This window comes from Agaricus bisporus, assembly GCF_000300575.1.
Source record: "Agaricus bisporus var. bisporus H97 unplaced genomic scaffold AGABI2scaffold_17, whole genome shotgun sequence".
NCBI classification, from domain to species: domain Eukaryota; kingdom Fungi; phylum Basidiomycota; class Agaricomycetes; order Agaricales; family Agaricaceae; genus Agaricus; species Agaricus bisporus.
In genome coordinates, this window is record NW_006267352.1 from 117,338 (window position 1) to 136,223 (window position 18,886).

Genomic DNA, 18,886 nt, shown 5'->3' on the forward strand with positions numbered 1-18,886 from the left:
GCCGCTTTTCTCCTTTCTGGATTTGTATTCTACACACCCGGGTTGTTCTTGATAGGAAGCAAGCTCGTTCCTCAGCTGAAGCTCGACTCGAGTTGCATGGCGATGGAATCAGCCAACTCAAAAGCTATAATATCTTTCACGTTCGTGTCATATTTCAGGTTTAATTCATGTTCTCATTTCCAGCCTTTATTAGCGTCATATGCATGCTTGATCACTGTATCATCTGGGGTCTAACAGCGAACAAATACAGAGATGCCATACGCCGGGGTTGGTCTACAAATCCAATTATACGCCTAGTTATGCGAGATACTTCGTGGTCTTGTCTTGCGATATGTGGTAGGTAATAAAAGCACTACATCCGCTGTTGATTTTACACACCTTCGCGTTTTCTAGGTCTATTTATTGCCGCTATACCTTATTCTATGATGGTGGGCAGGATAGGCCATATTATATATTGGTAAGGCATGCAGAACGTGTAACGGGACAAGAGTATTTACGCCGTTTCACAGCATTTTCAGCTCCTTGATTTCTGTCTTGGTAAGTGTGACAACTTCAACTCACCGTGCATTGTTTCTTAAGTCAGAGTAGACGTGTAGAACATTACTCAATATGCGTGGACTGAGCGGTTCAGAGGGCCCGTTAAGCATTGATATCACGACAGTGGAACTTGAGCTAACGGATTTCACTCAATCAGAGTAAAAAAGCTCCATGTCTTTGTACCTTAGATCATCCCCCTGTGTCTGTTGTGACGATACCATTTTCGAGGTCCAGATCCGCTACGACTACAGCGGCGACGGCGACGTATCCGTTTCCGGGTCTGATGGGGATTTTGAGGACGGGATAGTTGAGGTTGTTGATGGGAATGCATACCTAAATCAGTAACAACAACAGCTTCAGCAGCAGGGGGGGAGGGCAGGTGTGGAGGGGAAATGGGAGTGGGAACGGACCTGGGACGAGTGGTGTGGGTACTAGTAATAATCTGACTAGTGGATCGACGGGAGGAGCTGGTGCTTGAGCTTGAGCACTTGAGCGTCGGTAACTTCCCTACTTTCCGCAGCCCACTAATCTTCAAAACTCGTGTGGGTGTGAAAGAGGTTCGAGCGTTTCGGCAATGTTCCCTGATCTCGAAACCGCTGTTCACTGCACTATGCAATTGCCTCAAACTGGGAGACTTCGTTAACTGTTTTGCAGCTTGTTCGAAACGTCTTGCAACCGGGATATGATACAATGGTTGTGCCCTTCGTGTGACAGGTTCCCGAATCAATAATGTAAACAGCTACAAATTCAAATGAGCCCTGTGGATATCTCACCGGAGTAAAAGAAACTACTCAGTCTGTTCGTCAAAGGGAATGTCATGTCTACCTCCATCGAGTCAGAGTCTGAATCAACTTCCGCTTCCAAATTCAACAGATTATGGAGTTCCAGGCTCCTGCTTCAGATATGCTTGTTAACATTCTCACCGAACATATCTTTTCATGCTGTGTTCCCAAAATCAAACATCAAGCCCTATACGAGGAGGAGCCTGAGTAAGTTGTGAACCTGTCCTGCTCGCATCTCGGTCACTGATCTCATAGTGCAACTCTAGTCACTGACCCGTTGTCGGCGGGCAGTAATAGCAACAAATCTATATTTAACTACCTATGAAGGCCAATGACGAGCTGATGACGACGTTCATGACCTTGAGGTCGTCGGGAATCCCCGGGTCGTGACCCGGTCATGACTTTGAGCACTAGGTTCATGACCGGCACATCACTGGTATATTCTCGGTATATTCTCATTGAACGCTCGTCAACCGGAGCATGGTTCTGACACGTAATCACGGCGCTGGTCGTACGTAGGTGCGACTCTAGGCTAGTGACGCCGTGAGAACAGCATACGTTCGACGAATCGAAGCCCAGGGCACTTGGCGGGTTAAAACTTTTTAATTGAGGCGAGAACCGACACTCCTAGACGATTTCCCGCGTATGTCTTCAATTATGGTCAGGCAGTACACGAACAGTCAGTCACCTTGTCTCTCCGATTACTCTCATGACCAATGACTTTCACTTTCTCTAGTTGCTGGCTTGGTGCTGCTCGTATACGAGCAAATAATAACGTGGGACAGAGAAGTGAACCGTATCTGGCGGTTGGTATTATTCTTTAAAAGTATCATTGAACAAATTTCACTAATAGTTTTTTTTTGGGCGAGCAGTAGCAGTGATCGAATTTTGAAGATGATGTTCTTTCTTGGTCGTTATTGGGCACTAGCTATTCAAATGTAAGTTATTCTCTGCATGGTGTACATATACATATAGCTAACCCTGGAACCTAGTATCAACATGATCGTCACCCATCCTTACATCCTCAAAAAGCCGGTGATGGACTGCCATAAGTGGTTTGGCTTCCAGACCAGCGCTGTAGGCCTACTGTTACTCAATCTTCGACTGGTCTTCATGTTAAGAGGTACGAAAAGACTTGACGATTTTCCCCCGCAGCTAAGTAATCTGAGCCTGCTAGTGCATGCGCTATACGACCGCAGCGCCAAGATTGCCGCTTTTCTCCTTTGTGGATTCATATTCTACACAGCCGTGATGGCCTTTGTAGGAAGCAGACTCGTTCCTCCGCTGAAATTCGATTCGAGTTGCATGGCGATGGGACCGCCCGACTCAAAAATTGCGATATTCTTCACGTTCGTGTCATTGTTAGCGTCTAATATTCATGTTCTCATTTACAGCCTTTGTTAGCGTCATATGCATACTTGATCAGTGTATTCTCTGGGGTCTAACAGCGAACAAATACAGAGACCATACGCCGGGGTTGGTCTACAAATCCGATCTTACGCCTAGTTATGCGAGATTCTTCGTGGTCTTGTCTTGCGATATTTTGTAGGCAACGAAATCGCTACTTCCGCTGTTGCTTTTACACACCTTCGCGTTTTCTAGGTCTATTTATTGCCCTTATACCTTATTCATTGATGGTAGACCGAATTGGACATGTTATGTACTGGTAAGGCATGCAGGTTTTACATGACAGACAAGCCTTATTTACACCGTTTTACAGCCTTTTCTGCTGCGTACTATCTGTCTTGGTAAGTTTGACAACTTCAACTCACCTTGCGCTGTTTCTCAAGTCAGGGTAGACATGTAGAACGATACTCAATATGCGTGGACTGAGCAGTTCAGGCAGCTCATTAACTATCAACACGACAGTGGGACTTGAGCTAACCGATTTATCGCACCCAGAGTAGAAAAACTTCATGTCTTTATCCCTTAGATCATACTCGTTTCCGATAAACAAAGGCTCAGAAAATGAGGTTTGTGGTGGCTCACCTTTGACATGGAGGTAGTTCTCTGCCAAAACAGCTACTGACGTTGCTTATGCATCATGCCAGTGAGAAGCCAGGCTGTAAGGTCAACATATACCGAAGGTATTCATCGAGTTGTATACGTCGTTCATTGTTTGCAGAACAATTTTCCAAACGTCAACCACAAGGCGTTCCGCACTAGACTGCATGTAAAGCACCCCACTGATGCAATGATAATCACAAGAAAACAGGCTGAACGTTGCGTATCTTGATGCCAACGACACATCGAGATTCTCTTCAATCTGCTTGACTTTATCTTTGTGTTTTGCTTGTGTGTTGGTCCATTGATGTGTGGTTGGTAGCGCGAAAACTCATTAAGAGAGGTACCATACTACTACATCATAAATTCTCTCATCAAACCTTCGTCGTCCGGAGCATGGTTCGCACACGTAATCTGTTCTCTATTGTATCCAAAAGGCAAGCAACCAATCAGCAACCAAACAATCTATATATACAGAAAGGTAAGTTATGTCTCTGACAACCGTGAAATTCCAGAAACAATACTTTTAAGGTGTAGCGGGACGTCAGGGAAGTGCCACATGATCGTCACATTAGGCTAGGTCACGGTGAGAACAGCATACAAAACCTGGCAGGGCACTTGACGGGATGAAGTCTTTTAGTTGAGGCGAGAAGCGACACTCTTAGTAGACGATTTCCCGCGTATGTCTTCAATTATGGTCAGACAGTACACGAACAGTCAGTCACCTTGTCTCTTCGATTACCAGGTACATGCCCAATGATCACTTTCTCTAGTTGCTAGCCTGGTGCTGCTCGTATACGATCAAGTAATAACATGGCATAGAGAAGTAAACCGTATCTGGCGGTTGGTATCACTCAACAAAAGTATCATTGAAGATTGAAGACTCATTAGTAATTGTTCTGACAAGCAGTAGCAGCGATCGGGCTTTGAAGATAATGTTCTTTCTTGGTCGTTATTGGGCACTAGCTATCCAGATGTAGGTTATTTTCTGCATGATGTACATATAACTAACTCTAGAACCTAGTATCAATCTGGTCGTCACCCATCCTTACGTCTTCAAGAAGCAGATGATGGACTGTCATATGTGGTTTGGCTTCCAGACCAGCGCTGTAGGCCTACTGTTACTCAATCTTCGACTGGTATTCATGTTAAGAGGTACGAAAATACTTAACGATTTCCCCCCCGCAATGAAGTAATCTGAGCCTGCTAGTGTATGCGCTATACGAACGCAGCGCCAAGATTGCCGCTTTTCTCCTTTGTGGATTCGTATTCTTCACAGCCGTGATGGCCTTGATAGGAAGCAAACTCATTCCTCCGCTAAAGCTCGATTCGAGTTGCATGGTGATGGAACCGCCCGACTCGAAAATTGTGATTTCTTTCACGTTCGTGTAGTTTCATTTCGTGTCTCTTCATGCTCTCATTTACCGCCTTTGTTAGTGTCATGTGCATGTTTGATCAGTGTATTCTCTGGGGTCTAACAGCGAACAAATACAGAGATGCCATACGCCGGGGTTGGTCTACAAATCCAATTATACGCCTAGTTATGCGAGATACTTCGTGGTCTTGTCTTGCGATATGTTGTAGGCAACGGAAGCACTACCTCCGCTTTTTCTTTCACACACCTTCGCGTCTTCTAGGTCTATTTATTGCCATTGTACCTTACTCTTTGTTGGTAGACCAGGTCGGCCATATTGTGTACTGGTAAGGCCTACAGGACTTGCATGACGGACAAGCCTTATTTACGCCGACTCATAGCCTTTTCTGCTCCTTAATATCTGTCTTGGTGAGTGTGACTACGTCAACCACCTTGCGCTGTTTCTCAAGTCAGGGTAGACATGTAGAACGATACTCAATATGCGTGGTCTGAGCGGTTCAGACGGCCCGTTAAGCATTGATATCACGACAATGGAACTTGAACTAACCGATCCAACTCACCTAGAGTAAAAAACCATGTCGTTATCCCTTTTTCATACCCGTTTCCGACAAACAAAGGCTCAGAAAATGAGGTTAGTGGTGGCTCACCTTTGACATGGAGATAGTTCTGCCAGACAGCCGCCGACGTTGCTTATGCATCACGCCAGTGAGAAGGTAAGGTCGATAAGTACCAAAGGTGCTCAATTTTTGGAGAATAATTTTTAAAAAGTCAACCACATGGCATCCCGCCGCACAAGACTACTTGTAAAACGCCCCTAATGATGCAGAATCACAAGAGCACAGACTGAACTTTGCGCATTTTGACGATGGCGCCTGAGTAGTCATGTTCGAGTGATTGAGGTGCGTAGTTAACCTACATGGACAGTTCATGATAGTACAAACTGTGGTCGGTGCACACTCGATGCACCGCCGGGTTGCTGGATACATGTGTAGACGGCGACTTCTTAGCATGGGATCTCCTACGTTGGCCGACGACACGCGAGGCGCTCTCCGGATTGGCTGACAAGGAAGTTATATTTCTAGCAGGGCTCAACCCTTACTATATCATATCATATCACAACGATAAGAATTCCGCCACAAGTTGCATATATCTTTCTCTCTCTTCGAAAAAGGGACAATGAGCCGAATGTTCGAACGTAACCCATTTCACTTTCTGAATCTTTTCAAAGAATGGCTTCACGACAAAGTCCTGGGACAAGTCTTTGCGACCGTTGATGACGAAGGTGGGTGGACGAACGAGGTGAAGGCGATCGATTATAGACCAATCCTTGACAAGCCTATTACGACAAATTGTTAATCATTTCTGCAAACATTCAACAGTTTCGTTCTTGGCTCACTGAGAAGAAACAACTGTAGGATCACCATCTGGCCCAAACGCCGCTTCAAACGTCCGCATGAGCGCTGAAGGGAACGGTTTAACAGTGCAACCATGAACGGCATGGAGTTTCTTGAACGCCTCGAAAAATTTCTGAGGTTCCTTCAAACCTCCAGTCATGCCCTCCTTCACATCGTCAGGAAATGCTTCAAGGAATTGCATACTTGACTCTTTCCAGAGACTGTGTGCAGCAAGGGAGTTGCCGAGAATGAGATGTTTCAAGCCCTTTGGTTGTTTGCGAACCTCGAACTCGGAAGCAAGAATTCCTCCCCACGAATGCCCAAGTATATCAAAACCATCCCGAATTCCAAAATAATCAATCACGTTTTCGAGTTCAGCAATGAACAGCTCGAACGTCCAAAACTCCGATGGTTTCTCCTTGAGATGAGTAGAGCGGCCATTTCCTAGCTGATCGTAGAGGATGATGGGTATACCATACTTGGACGATAGGTCTGAATGGACAACCAAGTAATCGTGGATGAAGCCAGGACCTCCATGTAGCACAATAAGAGGTCGTTTGGAGCGGTCGCGCACATCTCCGAACGTCTTGTAATATGTTTGGAACTTATCATCTCCATATGTAAAATCGATTTTACCCTCCTCTGCGGCAGTGATATTTTCCATCTTCTTGACAGAACAAGTGGTCGTCGCTGTGTGGTACTGATCACTGTGATCAGGGAGGGCACACAGAGGGAGGAGCTGTTACTAAAAGTACCTAGAGGCCCGTTGGAAGACAGAAATAGTGCTCTATAGCTAACGGTTCAGTATTCCCTGTTATGCGCACAATAGAGAAGGAAGACTTGCTGATAACAATGAGGGGAAGAAATTGGTCGCTCGTCATTAGGTCGCTCCTACTATTTAAAGCCCACAGCGGCTATATATAGTTAGGGGCTCTCAAGCGAGCAAGCCGCGATGTGGATCACGCGCGGTCGGAGTCACAGCAGGCCATGAGAATCTGTACCGATTGCAGGATTACGCGTACGAGTTGTAAAATAGGGGGAAACGAAACGCGGGGGCAATTTAAATTTGGCCGAACGGGTCCTGGAACCACAGGATCTTATCATGGTCATCATATGATTTCCTAACCATGATCGTGATGACACTTTGATCAACTTGCTGAAATTTCGGAATTTCTTTGATTACATAGCTTCTCTTCCCTTGCTGGCAGTTACCTCGATGTTACTGCAGAGGCTTCATAGTGAAGATATCAGGTATCTATAGATCGAGTGAACCAACTTAGCCCTTGAAAAGCCCTCAGTGGGCAAGTCATTGCAGTGTATTATTGGGTGCAGGAATCAAGGCTACCTCACTTCGTTCGAGGCAATCTGCCATGAAGATATTGAAGATAATCGCATACATGGATTATGGTCATGATTAGTGATTAGTTGTAAAGCCCCTCAATAATGCAGAATCACAAGAAAACAGGCTGAACGTTGCGTACTTTTGTGCCGGCGTTGACCTATACTAAGTGACCATGTTCGAGCGATTGAAGCGCATAGTTCATTAACTCGCATGGTCTTCACGATGGTACAAACTGTGATCGGTGAACATTCGATGCTTGAGTACTTGTGTAGACAATTTGTTAGCATGAGATCTCCTACGTTGGCCGACGACACATCGAGGTTCTCTCCAAACTGCTTGACGAGAAAGAGAAATATATATATTTTTAGCAGGGTCCAACCCTTGCTATATGATATCATTTCATAACGACAAGAATTCCGCCACAAGTTGCATATATCTTTCTCTCTCTTCGAAAAAGGGAGAATGACTCGAATGTTCGAGCGTAACCCATTTCACCTTTTGAATCCTTTCAAAAAAGGGTTTTACGACAAAGTCCTGGGACAAGTCTTTGCGACCATTGACGACGAAGGTGGGTGGACGAACGAGGTGAAGGCGATCGATAATCGACCAATCCTTGACAATCCTATTACATACATACAGAACGTTAATTATTTCTGCAAACCAGTTTTGTTTTATCGACTCACGGAGCAGAAGCAACGGTAGGATCTCCATCTGGCCCAAATACCGATTCAAGCGTCCTCATGAGCGCTGAAGGGAACGGTTTAGCAGCGCAACCATGAACGGCATGAAGTTTCTTCAACGCCTCAAAATATTTCTGAGGTTCCTTCATACCTCCAACAATGCCTTCCTTCACATCATCCGGGAACGCTTGAAGGAGCTGCCCAATTGACTCATTCCAGAGACTGGATGCAGCAAGGGAGTTGCCGAGAATGAGATGTTTCAAGCCCTTTGGTTGTTTGCGAACCTCGAACTCGGAAGCAAGAATTCCTCCCCACGAATGACCAAGTATATCAAAACCATCCCGAATTCCAAAATAATCAATCACGTTTTCGAGTTCAGCAATGAACAGCTCGAATGTCCAAAACTCCGGTGCTTTCTCTTTGAAATGAGTAGAGCGGCCGTTTCCTAGCTGATCGTAGAGGATGATGGGTATACCGTACTTGGACGATAGGTCTGAATGGATAACCAAGTAATCATGGATGAGGCCAGGACCTCCATGCAGCACAACAAGAGGTCGTTTGGAGCGGTCGCGCACATCTCCGAACGTCTTGTAATATGTTTGGCACTTATCATCTCCATATGTAAAATCGATTTTACCCTCCTCGGAGGCAGTGATATTTTCCATCTTCTTGACAGAACGAGTGGTCGTTGCTGCGTGGTACTGATCGGGGAGGGCACACAGAGGGAGGAGCTGTTATTAAAAATGCCTAGAGGCCCGTTGGAAGACAGAAATAGTGCTCTATAGCTAACGGTTCAGTATTCCCTGTTATGCGCACAATAGAGAAGGAAGACTTGCTGATAACAATGAGGAAAGAAATTGGTCGGTCGCCATGAGTTACTCCTGTTTTAAAGCCTGCAGCGGCTATGTGTTAGGGGCTCTCAAGCGGGCAAGCCGCGAATTAAGATCAACCACCTGTAATTACCCCTATGAAACTTTCCTAAACTGGATTCTCGTTATGGCCGGACAACGTTCAGAGTAAGAGAGAGAGAAAAGTTGTACACAACTGTTTGAAAGCTTGGGGAATGCTAAGAGCCCTCGATCGAGAGTAGTACGACACGCGACTCGAAATACGCGTAGGGAGAGTAAGGATAAAAATGTCAAAGGGTATACATATTGATGGATAAGTTTCGAGTGATCCAAACAGACACACACACGCGGACTAAATGATCCGAGAACTCATTGAGTGCTCATGATGATCACACCGCGCTCGTTCCTCGCGCGGTGTTCCATTACCCATGAGGAAGCTGCACAGTGCAGACCTAGATCCTTGAAGACCACGTTAGAGTCACTTTTTATTTTTGTTTTTTCTCTTCTTTTTTTTTGGTTTTTGGTGGAGCCTTAACGGCGTTGGGACAATTGGCGACTAGCCCTGGGGCCTGGACCTTTGGGATCACGTCGGAATCGCATCTGAGATGATTGAGATAACTCGTAGTAGTATAAGTTGGCAGCGATTACGAGTTGTAAAACAGGGGGGAAACGAAACGCGGGGGAAATTCAAATTGGCCGAACGGGTCCTCGAACCACAGCCTAATCTCATCCTATCCTATCCTATCACGGCGGACAAAACAACTGTCAATTGATTGGCCGGGGTTTGCTGTCAATTGATTTGTCAGTTGATCAGTTGTCACTCGGGTGTCACGCTAAATTGCTTGCGTGTCACGCTCTGGTACGAGATGTACTGCGCATCATGATGCATATGTGAACATGACTACATTACTATGTAGACGAAACTTAGGGGGTAACACCGTAACAACCTCTGTCACATGTGACAATAGCTGAATTTGCAATTGACAGATCAGTTGACAGTTAACCCTAACCTATCAATTGACAGTTGTTTTGTCCGCCGTGTATAGGCTATAGCCTATCAGTATCTCATCATGGTCATCATATGATTTCCTGACCGTGATCACGATGACAAACGGAATGAACTTCGATCAAGTTGCTGAAACCTTGGCAAACATTTAAGTACGTACCTTTTCTTCACTTACCGGCAGACCGCTACAGATGTCAGATGCTTCATAGTGAAAATATTAACCGAAGGTTCGCATACATGGATTACGTGGCCGAGTTACAAGCCTATGATCAATGACTTTCCGGACATGGTACTCCGTCAGGGCTATCAACACTCCCGCTGTGTTCCCACCTGGTTCCCACTGTAGTGGCGTAACCCCCTGTGCCTAAATTGTACCCCTAACCACTTTGTGAACGCTTATATTAACAACATCCAGTAAACTTGCGCTTATTTAATACCAGGACTATATCTACTATATCAGACTATATCACTGAATTTCAGTGCGGATCAGTTCGATTGAAGGAGAGCGCATGCAGGCCTAGTGCAGGCCTATGCAGGCATGGTCCAGAATAGGAATAAAGATAATAGAAGACAATTTCACAGCGAAAGGACATTATATCTCGATGAGTAATGCCAATACACACGACAATCACTATCACAGTACTTGTCATACCGATAAACACATCGCCATGACTGTTTTGACCTCGAAAATTTCTCAGCCACAGCTCAAATTTGACTGCAGAGTTTGGGACAGGTCGTCAATCTATCCGTGGACCGGATAGGGGCAGACGGCACTCACAGGAGTAAGGGGAGGAGCATCCGACTTCAAGTATGGCTCCCTGCCCGTACATTCGGCAACTGTGACAAGTCGATACCCCGAATTTTGAAGAATTTGAATTGCAGCTGGCAATATATCCTTCCTATAAAAACAAGATCGTCAGCGCATATTCCCTTCTTGAATAAATTGGCCAATATAAGACTTACACGGTTGATTCTATGAGGCATTTGGTCGTCAATGTCGGGTTTTAGTATGTAGGAACGTACCGTGAGTCTCGTGGTTCAACGCCAAAATAGGTGAGTTTCCTTGAGCGGCCTGATTATATCGAGCTTTTGATTCATCCGGTGCGGCTCCAACAGAGTCGCCTGAGCTGTAAACACATGAGCCGACACAGAATTGAAATAGAAAAGATGAAGATAAAACGTACTCGAGGTTCCAAATAACGACATCCTCGCCGATCTGACCAGCTGCTTCGAGTACTGCGTCATTGTAGCTACCGAAGGCTATGAAAGAAGAAAGAAAGAAAGATAATCAACCTGGAGGTTGGCGAGTGCATGTGTAGACATACGAGGTCTCATTTGTGCCGGTCTGACACCAGTTATCTGCTGGATAGCCTCTGAATGGATGAAACTCTTTAAGTTCTTGTCATAGAGGTATGTTTGTAAAAGAGCGTACGAGAAACCGATGACATTTCACTAAGGACTGATAGCGGACAAATGAATAAATATCTGTGAATCAAAGACGAGATACGAACTTTCGTCTTTGGACAGCGTGGCCAAATCCTTATGGTTCCAACTATGTGAGGCGACTTGATGACCGGCATCGTAAACGGCCTTAACACGCGCAGCGTCAGCAGGGCTGGTGATGCACCCAACTAGGGTACGAAATTCTGAGTTAGAGCGTTAAGAGAAACAGGGTCGCAGACAAACAGTTTTGTCCATCTGAAGTAACGATAGGTGTTCATTTAATTAGAAACTAGTGTTGATAGGGAAAGGTGTTTCACTTACTGAAGAAAAACGTCCCTTTCGCGTTGTTATCCTTCAAAATTTTACTGACTTCCTCACTAGATATGTTCCTTTAGTAAAACGCGTCTTAAAAAAAATCACGACCAACGAACGTGTATTGATACGGCCCGTCATCCTATCTCAGAGTGATGAGAAGCACAAGTAGCGGAAATCATAAAACGAGACTCACAAAAGTCAAAGCCGCAGTTCCAGGAACCGAACAAGTCGTAATAACTTGGGCTTTTCCTCCTCCACCTCCCCCACCGGGGGCTGAAGAACCGTCTCCTTCGCCTTCCTGAGGCGCTCGCGGCCTAAAAAGTTTGATAGCACTCCCATCCCTAATGCTCTCAAATCCCATAGCCACCTCGTAGTTCAGCTCGTTACCAGCACCACCCATTCCAACGGCAATATTTTCTGGTACGCGTGCCTCCGCATTAGGTATGACAGAGCCAGATACCGTCGTCGCTACGCATGCTAGGCCCATGCCGATACAACCAAGAGAACTAAGAGACGCCAGGGAGCCAAGTGAATTGACGGAGGCAAGCGAAGGCAGAGAGATAGCGTTAGGTAGCATGACAGACGACGTGCGATAGCTGATGACTAGGATAACGGAGTACACGGAGAGGAAGAATGTGAGGTTCATTCGACGGCAAGGATTATAAACGGACACGGGGCGGGGCGTCTCAGTTGTTACGATTCAGACGGGGTTGGCCAGCGGGACGTCATTCGATCGGCGCACAGGATTGAAACGCCACCAGATCCGAGCCCACGAACATACTAATCCTATATCAATAGGGGAGCTCGGGAGTCTTAGCCATTGTGAAATCGAGTTCATGGATGTCAAGGATGATGGAATCAATTGATCGTGAAAATATATTCGTTGACGTGGACATGATCATGATCGAGCCTGACACTGGGACCACCAGGACCTCAATACAACTGAAGTCAATTGCGGGCGCGAAATTACAACCTCTGGAATGTTTTTTCAAACGCAGCTGGCCCATCCAATGTTCCTCAGCCAAATCCGCCAACTTATGCGTCCTGCATCAGGAAATCGTGATATGTCCTGAAGGCTAGTAACGAAATATGAGACTAGATTGTTGAGAACTTCTGGGGACGATGCGATACTGGATGCTAGCACCCCTCCGCTAATCTTCCCAATATCCCTTTCTCCTTTGTTTCAACTCACTTCTTGTCTTTCTTCAAATTCCAGCTCACAAATCTCCTGTGATGGGTTGCATACTACGTTTATCAACAATGTCACTTCGGAACCCTGTGAAAGAGTTCCATCAATCTTTCTATGCTGAACCTCAGTGTCGCTATTCTGGGTGAAAGATATGAAAGAAGAGCCTAGTTCGATTTATCGGATTGTAATACACCTCATGATAGAATCGTCTAGGGCTCTTTTAGTTATCATAGATTGTTTCATCAGTGATAAGCAAGCTGCGTGGGGGTTCAAGCTGCCGCAGAGTCTCTAGTGTTCAACGTTCAACCCCTCACCGGCCTCACCCCTCCGCTGTGAAGGCGATGAGGTTCATCATGTCTTCAGAATTCTTTCAGTGGCAAGTTGCATCTGTCGCGGTAAAATCTGGGTGCGCAGATGCAAGAGCCGACCGCCATCCTACAATAACAACAATGACGCTATCCGGGATAGCGCTATCTGTCACCTGCGCCGCTGGCCTGGCCTATCCAGTAGCGCTATCTGGCCGAAATAATCCGGGAGCGGGGAACACCGGTGCGATCCGCCCCGGGGCCCGGGGTCCGGCATATCTACGCCGACCTCACCGCCTGTGATATCTCGATCTTCCATTCCCGGTTCTTCAGTGCAATTGACCTCGCTTTGTATATATACCCAGTGTTGTGCCATCAAACAGCAAGCTCAGCAACTGGTGCTGCTGCGCTGCTGAGCTGCTGAGCAGCAAGCTGAGCAGCATGCTGAGCAGCAAGCTGAGCAGCATGCTGAGCAGCAAGCTGAGCAGCATGCTGAGCAGCAAGCTGAGCAGCATGCTGAGCAGCAAGCTGAGCAGCATGCTGAGCATCAGTTTTCCCACGTAGATCACGTTTTGATGATCGCAACGCCATTGGCTGGGACGCTTGCTGATTTAGCGGTGCTCATATGCTACCACTTGAAGATAGTATCGAAAATCTTCAGGAGAAATGTTCCACTTGACGGAAACCTTACGCCAGATGCACCCGAGGCTGATTCTACAGAACCTAATCCTCTACACAAGATTAATTTGTTCTTTGGCATTATCGCTACTCAAGTGCAACAAGCTATAGATGATGAACATGACAATAGTGGCTCACTTGCATTTTCAGATAAGTGGGTCCCAATCAAAATTGCAGACTTATTCCAATTGGAGTCACCCTATTGGAAATCTCTATATGGCCGTTTCGCCGTTTTGACTTTGGAGGATCGACTTGAATTTTATGAATTACTTGATAAGGACGCCGAGGGGGAACTCGTTGATGATGAGGGTCTAGACTTATCAATTGGAGCCGTAGTCATGGACGGATTTTGATTGATTCCTCAGGATTTTGTATTATAACTTTCTCTCTTGTGTACAGTACTACGTTACACAATTATGTATGTATTGTTCATGGATTTTATGGACAAATTGGGTCTGCATCGCGAATGCGGAGACGGTGGTACACTGGTTACCTAAGGATTACTCATGTGCTGCAGCTGCTTACCAAAGTCAGCAAGGTCAGCAGCTGCTCAGCAACTGATCAGCAACTGCCAGCAAAGTCAGCAGCTGACGCAGCACGTCCAACACTGGAATGAGGGTATATTATATACCCTCATTCTATATCAGACCACTAGCAATAGTTGTGTCAAAAAACCCACTAAAAGCATAGTCTAGCATCCAGATCCCTTTGGTGCATCATGTTATTCAACGCAAAGATGATTGATGATGATGATGGACTACACGGAGGAAGCTTCGAAGATTGCGCTGTGGAACCAAGTATGTGATATGACTTACAATAGTAAGGCTTTTTGGCTTGAGCCAATTGTGCTGGGCGACCAGAATGTATTCCAGCTCAATTACGAATGGTTTGTTGATGTGCTCAAGGTATTTCTCACAACTAGGCAATAGTTGTGTGATCCGGAACATGATGATGAACATATGAACATAAGGCCACGGAGTCTCGCTTGCCCAGTTCTCGACCTTGCCCAGCTCACTCCCACCATCGATTAGAGACTCGTAAATTCGAACGGGACTCGCTGCATGTCATCATAGGCCTGTTGTAGGATCGAAGTCATCAGACCCATTTGAAGTTCCGAGCGCCTGTATTCTTCCACCCAGACTTCCGAAAATGCGGTGATCGTGGCAACAACTTGAACTTCAAGATTATATGTTTTTTCCCACGTTGATGAGCGCAGCCATCAGTGACTCAGATGCCTTTGCACAAGTTAATGTTAGTTTTGTGGGCCATGATGCATATTTCGGTGGTCCATAATGTTGATATCAGCTGGTTGTTGAGCATCATCTTTGCTTGAGGTTAGGGCCGCCGGCTGCATTGAGCCGAGAGGGAAGACGATGATGGCACGGGTCATAGCTTATAATTATCTCGCAACGCTTCTGATAGCCCCTGGGTGTCATCTTGGCGTACTGAGCTCAGGCTACAGGTGGAATTGCGAACACATCCGTTTACCGATGTATACGATACTTATGGAAGCAAGTGATCATCAGATGTAGATTGAGACTGGATAGCCATTTATCCCTTGGAACCCTACTCTGGCGCCGTTCTGGAAGGGATTGAGTGATCAAGAGGGAAGAGGAAGTGATACCCGAATAGGATTATAGATCGCTATTTCCGGGATCGGTGCTTGCATCGATCTCCCCTTAAATGTGGGTATGACTTTTCTTGGTCTTGATACATCCCGTCCGCAGTTCTCGCAATCCCTTCATGCCACACTGTAGATATGGCACTCGGAGTGGGAGATGCCGAAGCTGCTGTTATATCAGCTGGATGTGCCAGTCACCTGAACTTTATTATCTATCCCTCACTTTCACATTTCCTTGAATGTCGAGCCTGCAGTCGGAAGCTTTACTCGCCGGTGCAGACGTCCGACACTACGGAAAGCCATCAAGGAGTCCTCCTGTCAACCGGAAGAAGGGCATTGGCTTCTTCTCCGTAGTTTTCATCATCTTCAACCGAATAATCGGAACTGGGCAGGTCATTTAGGTTCACAGTGATACTCGTTCTAAACTTCTCAACAGCATCTTTGCCACTCCTGCAACAGTACTTTCTTTGAGCGGAAGCGTTGGACTTTCACTGTCAGTATCAACAGCGTTGAGACACCTATTATAATTCACTCTCAACTGCGTCGCGTCAGCTTGCTATGGATCTTGGGAAGCCTATACGCTGCAGCTGGGATGCAAGTATATATTGTGTGGGGAACTGTGCGTGTTTTCTTTTCCATACCATCTTTCACTTCCATATGAACTTCTCATAGGCGATTCCCAAAAACGGAGCGGAGAAGAACTATTTAGAGTACCTCTTCCCCAAACCAGCTCTCCTCGTAACATGCCTCTACGCCGGAAGTATGTCATTAATTGGTGTGTGGCTTCTAAACTGCGTATAATGATATGTCACTCACTTTCATGGGACAGGCTGGGGAGCTGGTAACTCGCTAGTTTTTGCAGAATATATTCTCAAAGCGTTTTCCAGCGAGGAACCTTCGTCTCTGGCCCTCAAGTTTGCAGCTTTCTTTTGCATAACCTTCTCTGTCCTTCTTCATGGATTAAGAGTAGATTTGGGGCTTCGAATACAAAACGCTCTCGGCATTTGTAAATTGATCGTTCTAGCCATTGTAGCCGCGACCGGGCTGGTGGCACTTCGTTATGGAATCCCAAGTTCCTCTGATCTAGTCGAAGATAGGTGGAGAGGCCGCGAAAATTTTAGGGGAATCTGGGATGGCACCATCTCCAGTGCGTCGTCTGTGTGTCTGGCACTGTATAGTGTGAGTGATATTTCCACAATCTCTTTATATTCTCATAATTTCGTCTAGGTAATTTACTCTTTCATCGGGTTCTCGAACGCCAACTATGCACTATCGGAAATGCGTAATCCAAGGACAATTAAAATAGCAGGTCCTTTGGCAGTCGCCGTGGTGGCCGCTCTTTATCTGTTTTCAAACGTCGCCTACCTTGCTGCTTCTTCGAAGAGTGAGATTGTGGATTCGGGCCGGCTCGTCGTGGCACTATTGATGAAGAACATGTGGGGAGAGAAAGTAGAAAGATGGGTCGACTTTGGGGTAGCCTGTTCTTCCTTAGGAAGTGTGCTTGCTGTGGTGAGTCTCATACTTGTATCTGCTCCAATGGCGGGTTGATGATATTTAATAGGTGTTTGCACAAGGGCGCATCAATCAAGAACTGGGAAAAGAGGGAGTTTTGCCTTGGAGTAAATTATGGGCCTCGAATTGGCCTTTCGACGCCCCATTTGCGGGTCATAGTCTACGTTCGTCTCTCGTGAACATCGGCCCGCTGATACTCATCGATGTCAATACAGACTGGTTCTTGTGCGTTCTAATAATCTTTTTCGCTCCATCTGGCGATGCGTATAATCTTGTGATAAACCTGGTACGTAATTATTACAGTTGCCCAGCGGTCCCGCTTCATCAATCAATCTCTAGGCATCATATCCGCTCACAATTATCAATGCCGTTATCTCTTTCGGATTAATCTATCTATTCTTCGCCTCCTCGTCTCAGTCCCCGGAGCATCAACATTACCGTTGGCATCATCTGTCAACTGCCACTTTACTTACCACCGTTTTATTCGGAGTTGCTAATGTGTTTTTGTTCATCGCGCCTTTGGTGAAACCTCCGCCAGGAGTGGAGCCATATGAAAGGCTGCCATATTGGACGCATGCAGGGCTTGGATGGGCATTGTTTGGAATTGGCGGGATTTGGTGGGGGTTTAAAAAGTTGACCGAAGGAAAGAAGATAAATTAAATGCAAACGCATCACATGTAACATGTACTTATTGATATAATTTTAGCTAGCGATTAAAATCCGCCTCACTTTTACATTCTGGTATCATGACGGGAGGATGCAGGCCGTGAGCGGAGTTAGCGGTCGAACATACCATTGACACTTAAACTAGCCGTATTGAAACGATGACGGTGTTGTGAGTGGAGTATCGTAAGTGATAGGTTAGATTCGAACCGATTTCTCGGATGTGCCATTTCAAGTTGGAGCGACACGACCGGTGCCGCGGCGTTTACAACACCGATCCCGCCGCTGGCGAACTTTGGCTCGTAGATACTCTGGTCTTCCACACTGCTTCAACATTGAGTGTTTTGTCCCGCAAGTCATTCCTCTATTATCTACACCTAACTCCTTAAGGCCTTATGCGTTAACCAACTAGAATTACAGTGATGTTACATGTATATCCATACAGTGTTTGTTTTGAGTCTACCACCTGACGACACTTGAACGTCAAACAAACTTTTTATCCACTCTCATTTACGGCGCCAGCACGCTAAACCTTTCGGTCTGAATTTGTCGAATTTGCAGTTTAAGCCCAGTACAAAACTTATGCCTACCAAGATTACCCAATGTTGAGGAGGGAAGCAGCACTCTCAATCAAACGATCGACCTCACAAGTTAAGTTACTGCCAGGTTTCAGTGAAGAAAAAATCAAAAGACCGAGAGAAAGAAAGAGAACAATATATTCTTGGACAACTATTCGTTGAATAAGACGAAGAAGATGACTTGGGGTGGCAGACAGACCGCGGAGAAAAAAGGAGGAACTTCTTATGCTGGGTGAAGCTAGCGCTGACCCCTCGACGAGTTGTGGAGGATGGACTTGGCGTTGTAATGATAGGCCGATATCATCTATTCAACATACCATTCGGGGCTCTTGTACTCGTCATCCTACATTTGAAACGACCCTATACATTCAATAATCTCTTTCTCGTTTCCTCATTGTGCTATTATTTGTTTTTGATCACCGAAGTGTCAGGTATATTTTTATTCTGCACGCCATAAAGACTTTCTGTAGTTTTCACTAATCCGGACTAGGAACGGATGCTAGGCCGCACTATCCTTTTAACTCAGCCTCCCACGTTTTCCTCTCTGTCTCTTTGATCTTTTCTGGATAATTTCTGCAGTAAAGCGCAAGTCGCTTTATACGATCATGAGATTC

At 45.9% G+C, this 18,886-nt stretch overlaps 6 protein-coding genes across 6 annotated transcripts; 3 read left to right on the plus strand and 3 right to left on the minus strand.

Moving 5' to 3' along the window:
* Positions 1 to 2,216: 2,216 nt before the first annotated feature.
* Positions 2,217 to 2,868, plus strand: AGABI2DRAFT_123281 (hypothetical protein; the record flags this gene model as incomplete). Its single annotated transcript, XM_006457348.1, has 4 exons — positions 2,217 to 2,257; positions 2,312 to 2,442; positions 2,497 to 2,668; positions 2,724 to 2,868. 4 exons carry the CDS (start codon positions 2,217 to 2,219, stop codon positions 2,866 to 2,868), a joined length of 489 nt encoding a protein of 162 aa, XP_006457411.1.
* Positions 2,869 to 5,811: 2,943 nt separating this feature from the next.
* AGABI2DRAFT_181629 (hypothetical protein) lies at positions 5,812 to 6,946 on the minus strand (the record flags this gene model as incomplete). Its single annotated transcript, XM_006457349.1, has 4 exons — positions 6,937 to 6,946; positions 6,848 to 6,879; positions 6,095 to 6,792; positions 5,812 to 6,034 (listed from the first exon to the last, which is right to left on the minus strand). Exons 3-4 carry the CDS (start codon positions 6,754 to 6,756, stop codon positions 5,812 to 5,814), a joined length of 885 nt encoding a protein of 294 aa, XP_006457412.1. The 5' UTR covers positions 6,757 to 6,792; positions 6,848 to 6,879; positions 6,937 to 6,946.
* Positions 6,947 to 7,833: 887 nt separating this feature from the next.
* On the minus strand, positions 7,834 to 8,960 carry AGABI2DRAFT_181630 (hypothetical protein; the record flags this gene model as incomplete). Its single annotated transcript, XM_006457350.1, has 4 exons — positions 8,951 to 8,960; positions 8,862 to 8,893; positions 8,118 to 8,815; positions 7,834 to 8,056 (listed from the first exon to the last, which is right to left on the minus strand). Exons 3-4 carry the CDS (start codon positions 8,777 to 8,779, stop codon positions 7,834 to 7,836), a joined length of 885 nt encoding a protein of 294 aa, XP_006457413.1. The 5' UTR covers positions 8,780 to 8,815; positions 8,862 to 8,893; positions 8,951 to 8,960.
* A 1,750-nt stretch (positions 8,961 to 10,710) lies between these two features.
* Positions 10,711 to 12,087, minus strand: AGABI2DRAFT_212813 (hypothetical protein; the record flags this gene model as incomplete). The annotated part of the gene is made up of 9 exons (XM_006457351.1): positions 10,711 to 10,867; positions 10,988 to 11,095; positions 11,153 to 11,228; positions 11,294 to 11,341; positions 11,401 to 11,427; positions 11,480 to 11,599; positions 11,733 to 11,784; positions 11,839 to 11,865; positions 11,920 to 12,087. 9 exons carry the CDS (start codon positions 12,085 to 12,087, stop codon positions 10,711 to 10,713), a joined length of 783 nt encoding a protein of 260 aa, XP_006457414.1.
* Positions 12,088 to 13,268: 1,181 nt separating this feature from the next.
* AGABI2DRAFT_123283 (hypothetical protein) lies at positions 13,269 to 14,251 on the plus strand (the record flags this gene model as incomplete). The annotated part of the gene is made up of 2 exons (XM_006457352.1): positions 13,269 to 13,310; positions 13,649 to 14,251. The coding sequence occupies 2 exons, from the start codon at positions 13,269 to 13,271 to the stop codon at positions 14,249 to 14,251; spliced, it is 645 nt and encodes a 214-aa protein (XP_006457415.1).
* A 1,504-nt stretch (positions 14,252 to 15,755) lies between these two features.
* Positions 15,756 to 17,765, plus strand: AGABI2DRAFT_188981 (hypothetical protein). Its single transcript, XM_006457353.1, has 9 exons — positions 15,756 to 15,907; positions 15,956 to 16,012; positions 16,072 to 16,138; positions 16,192 to 16,294; positions 16,349 to 16,698; positions 16,747 to 17,028; positions 17,081 to 17,195; positions 17,247 to 17,317; positions 17,371 to 17,765. The coding sequence occupies exons 1-9, from the start codon at positions 15,759 to 15,761 to the stop codon at positions 17,689 to 17,691; spliced, it is 1,515 nt and encodes a 504-aa protein (XP_006457416.1). The 5' UTR covers positions 15,756 to 15,758; the 3' UTR covers positions 17,692 to 17,765.
* Positions 17,766 to 18,886: the final 1,121 nt, after the last annotated feature.

Coding starts and splice junctions, on each gene's coding strand:
- AGABI2DRAFT_188981 (XM_006457353.1), top strand. CDS start 15,759: ATGTCGAGCCTGCAGTCGGAAGCTTTACTCGCCGGTGCAGACGTCCGA. Junction 16,139..16,191: donor TATATATTGTGTGGGGAACT/GTGCGTGTTTTC, acceptor AACTTCTCATAG/GCGATTCCCAAAAACGGAGC. Junction 17,318..17,370: donor ATAATCTTGTGATAAACCTG/GTACGTAATTAT, acceptor ATCAATCTCTAG/GCATCATATCCGCTCACAAT.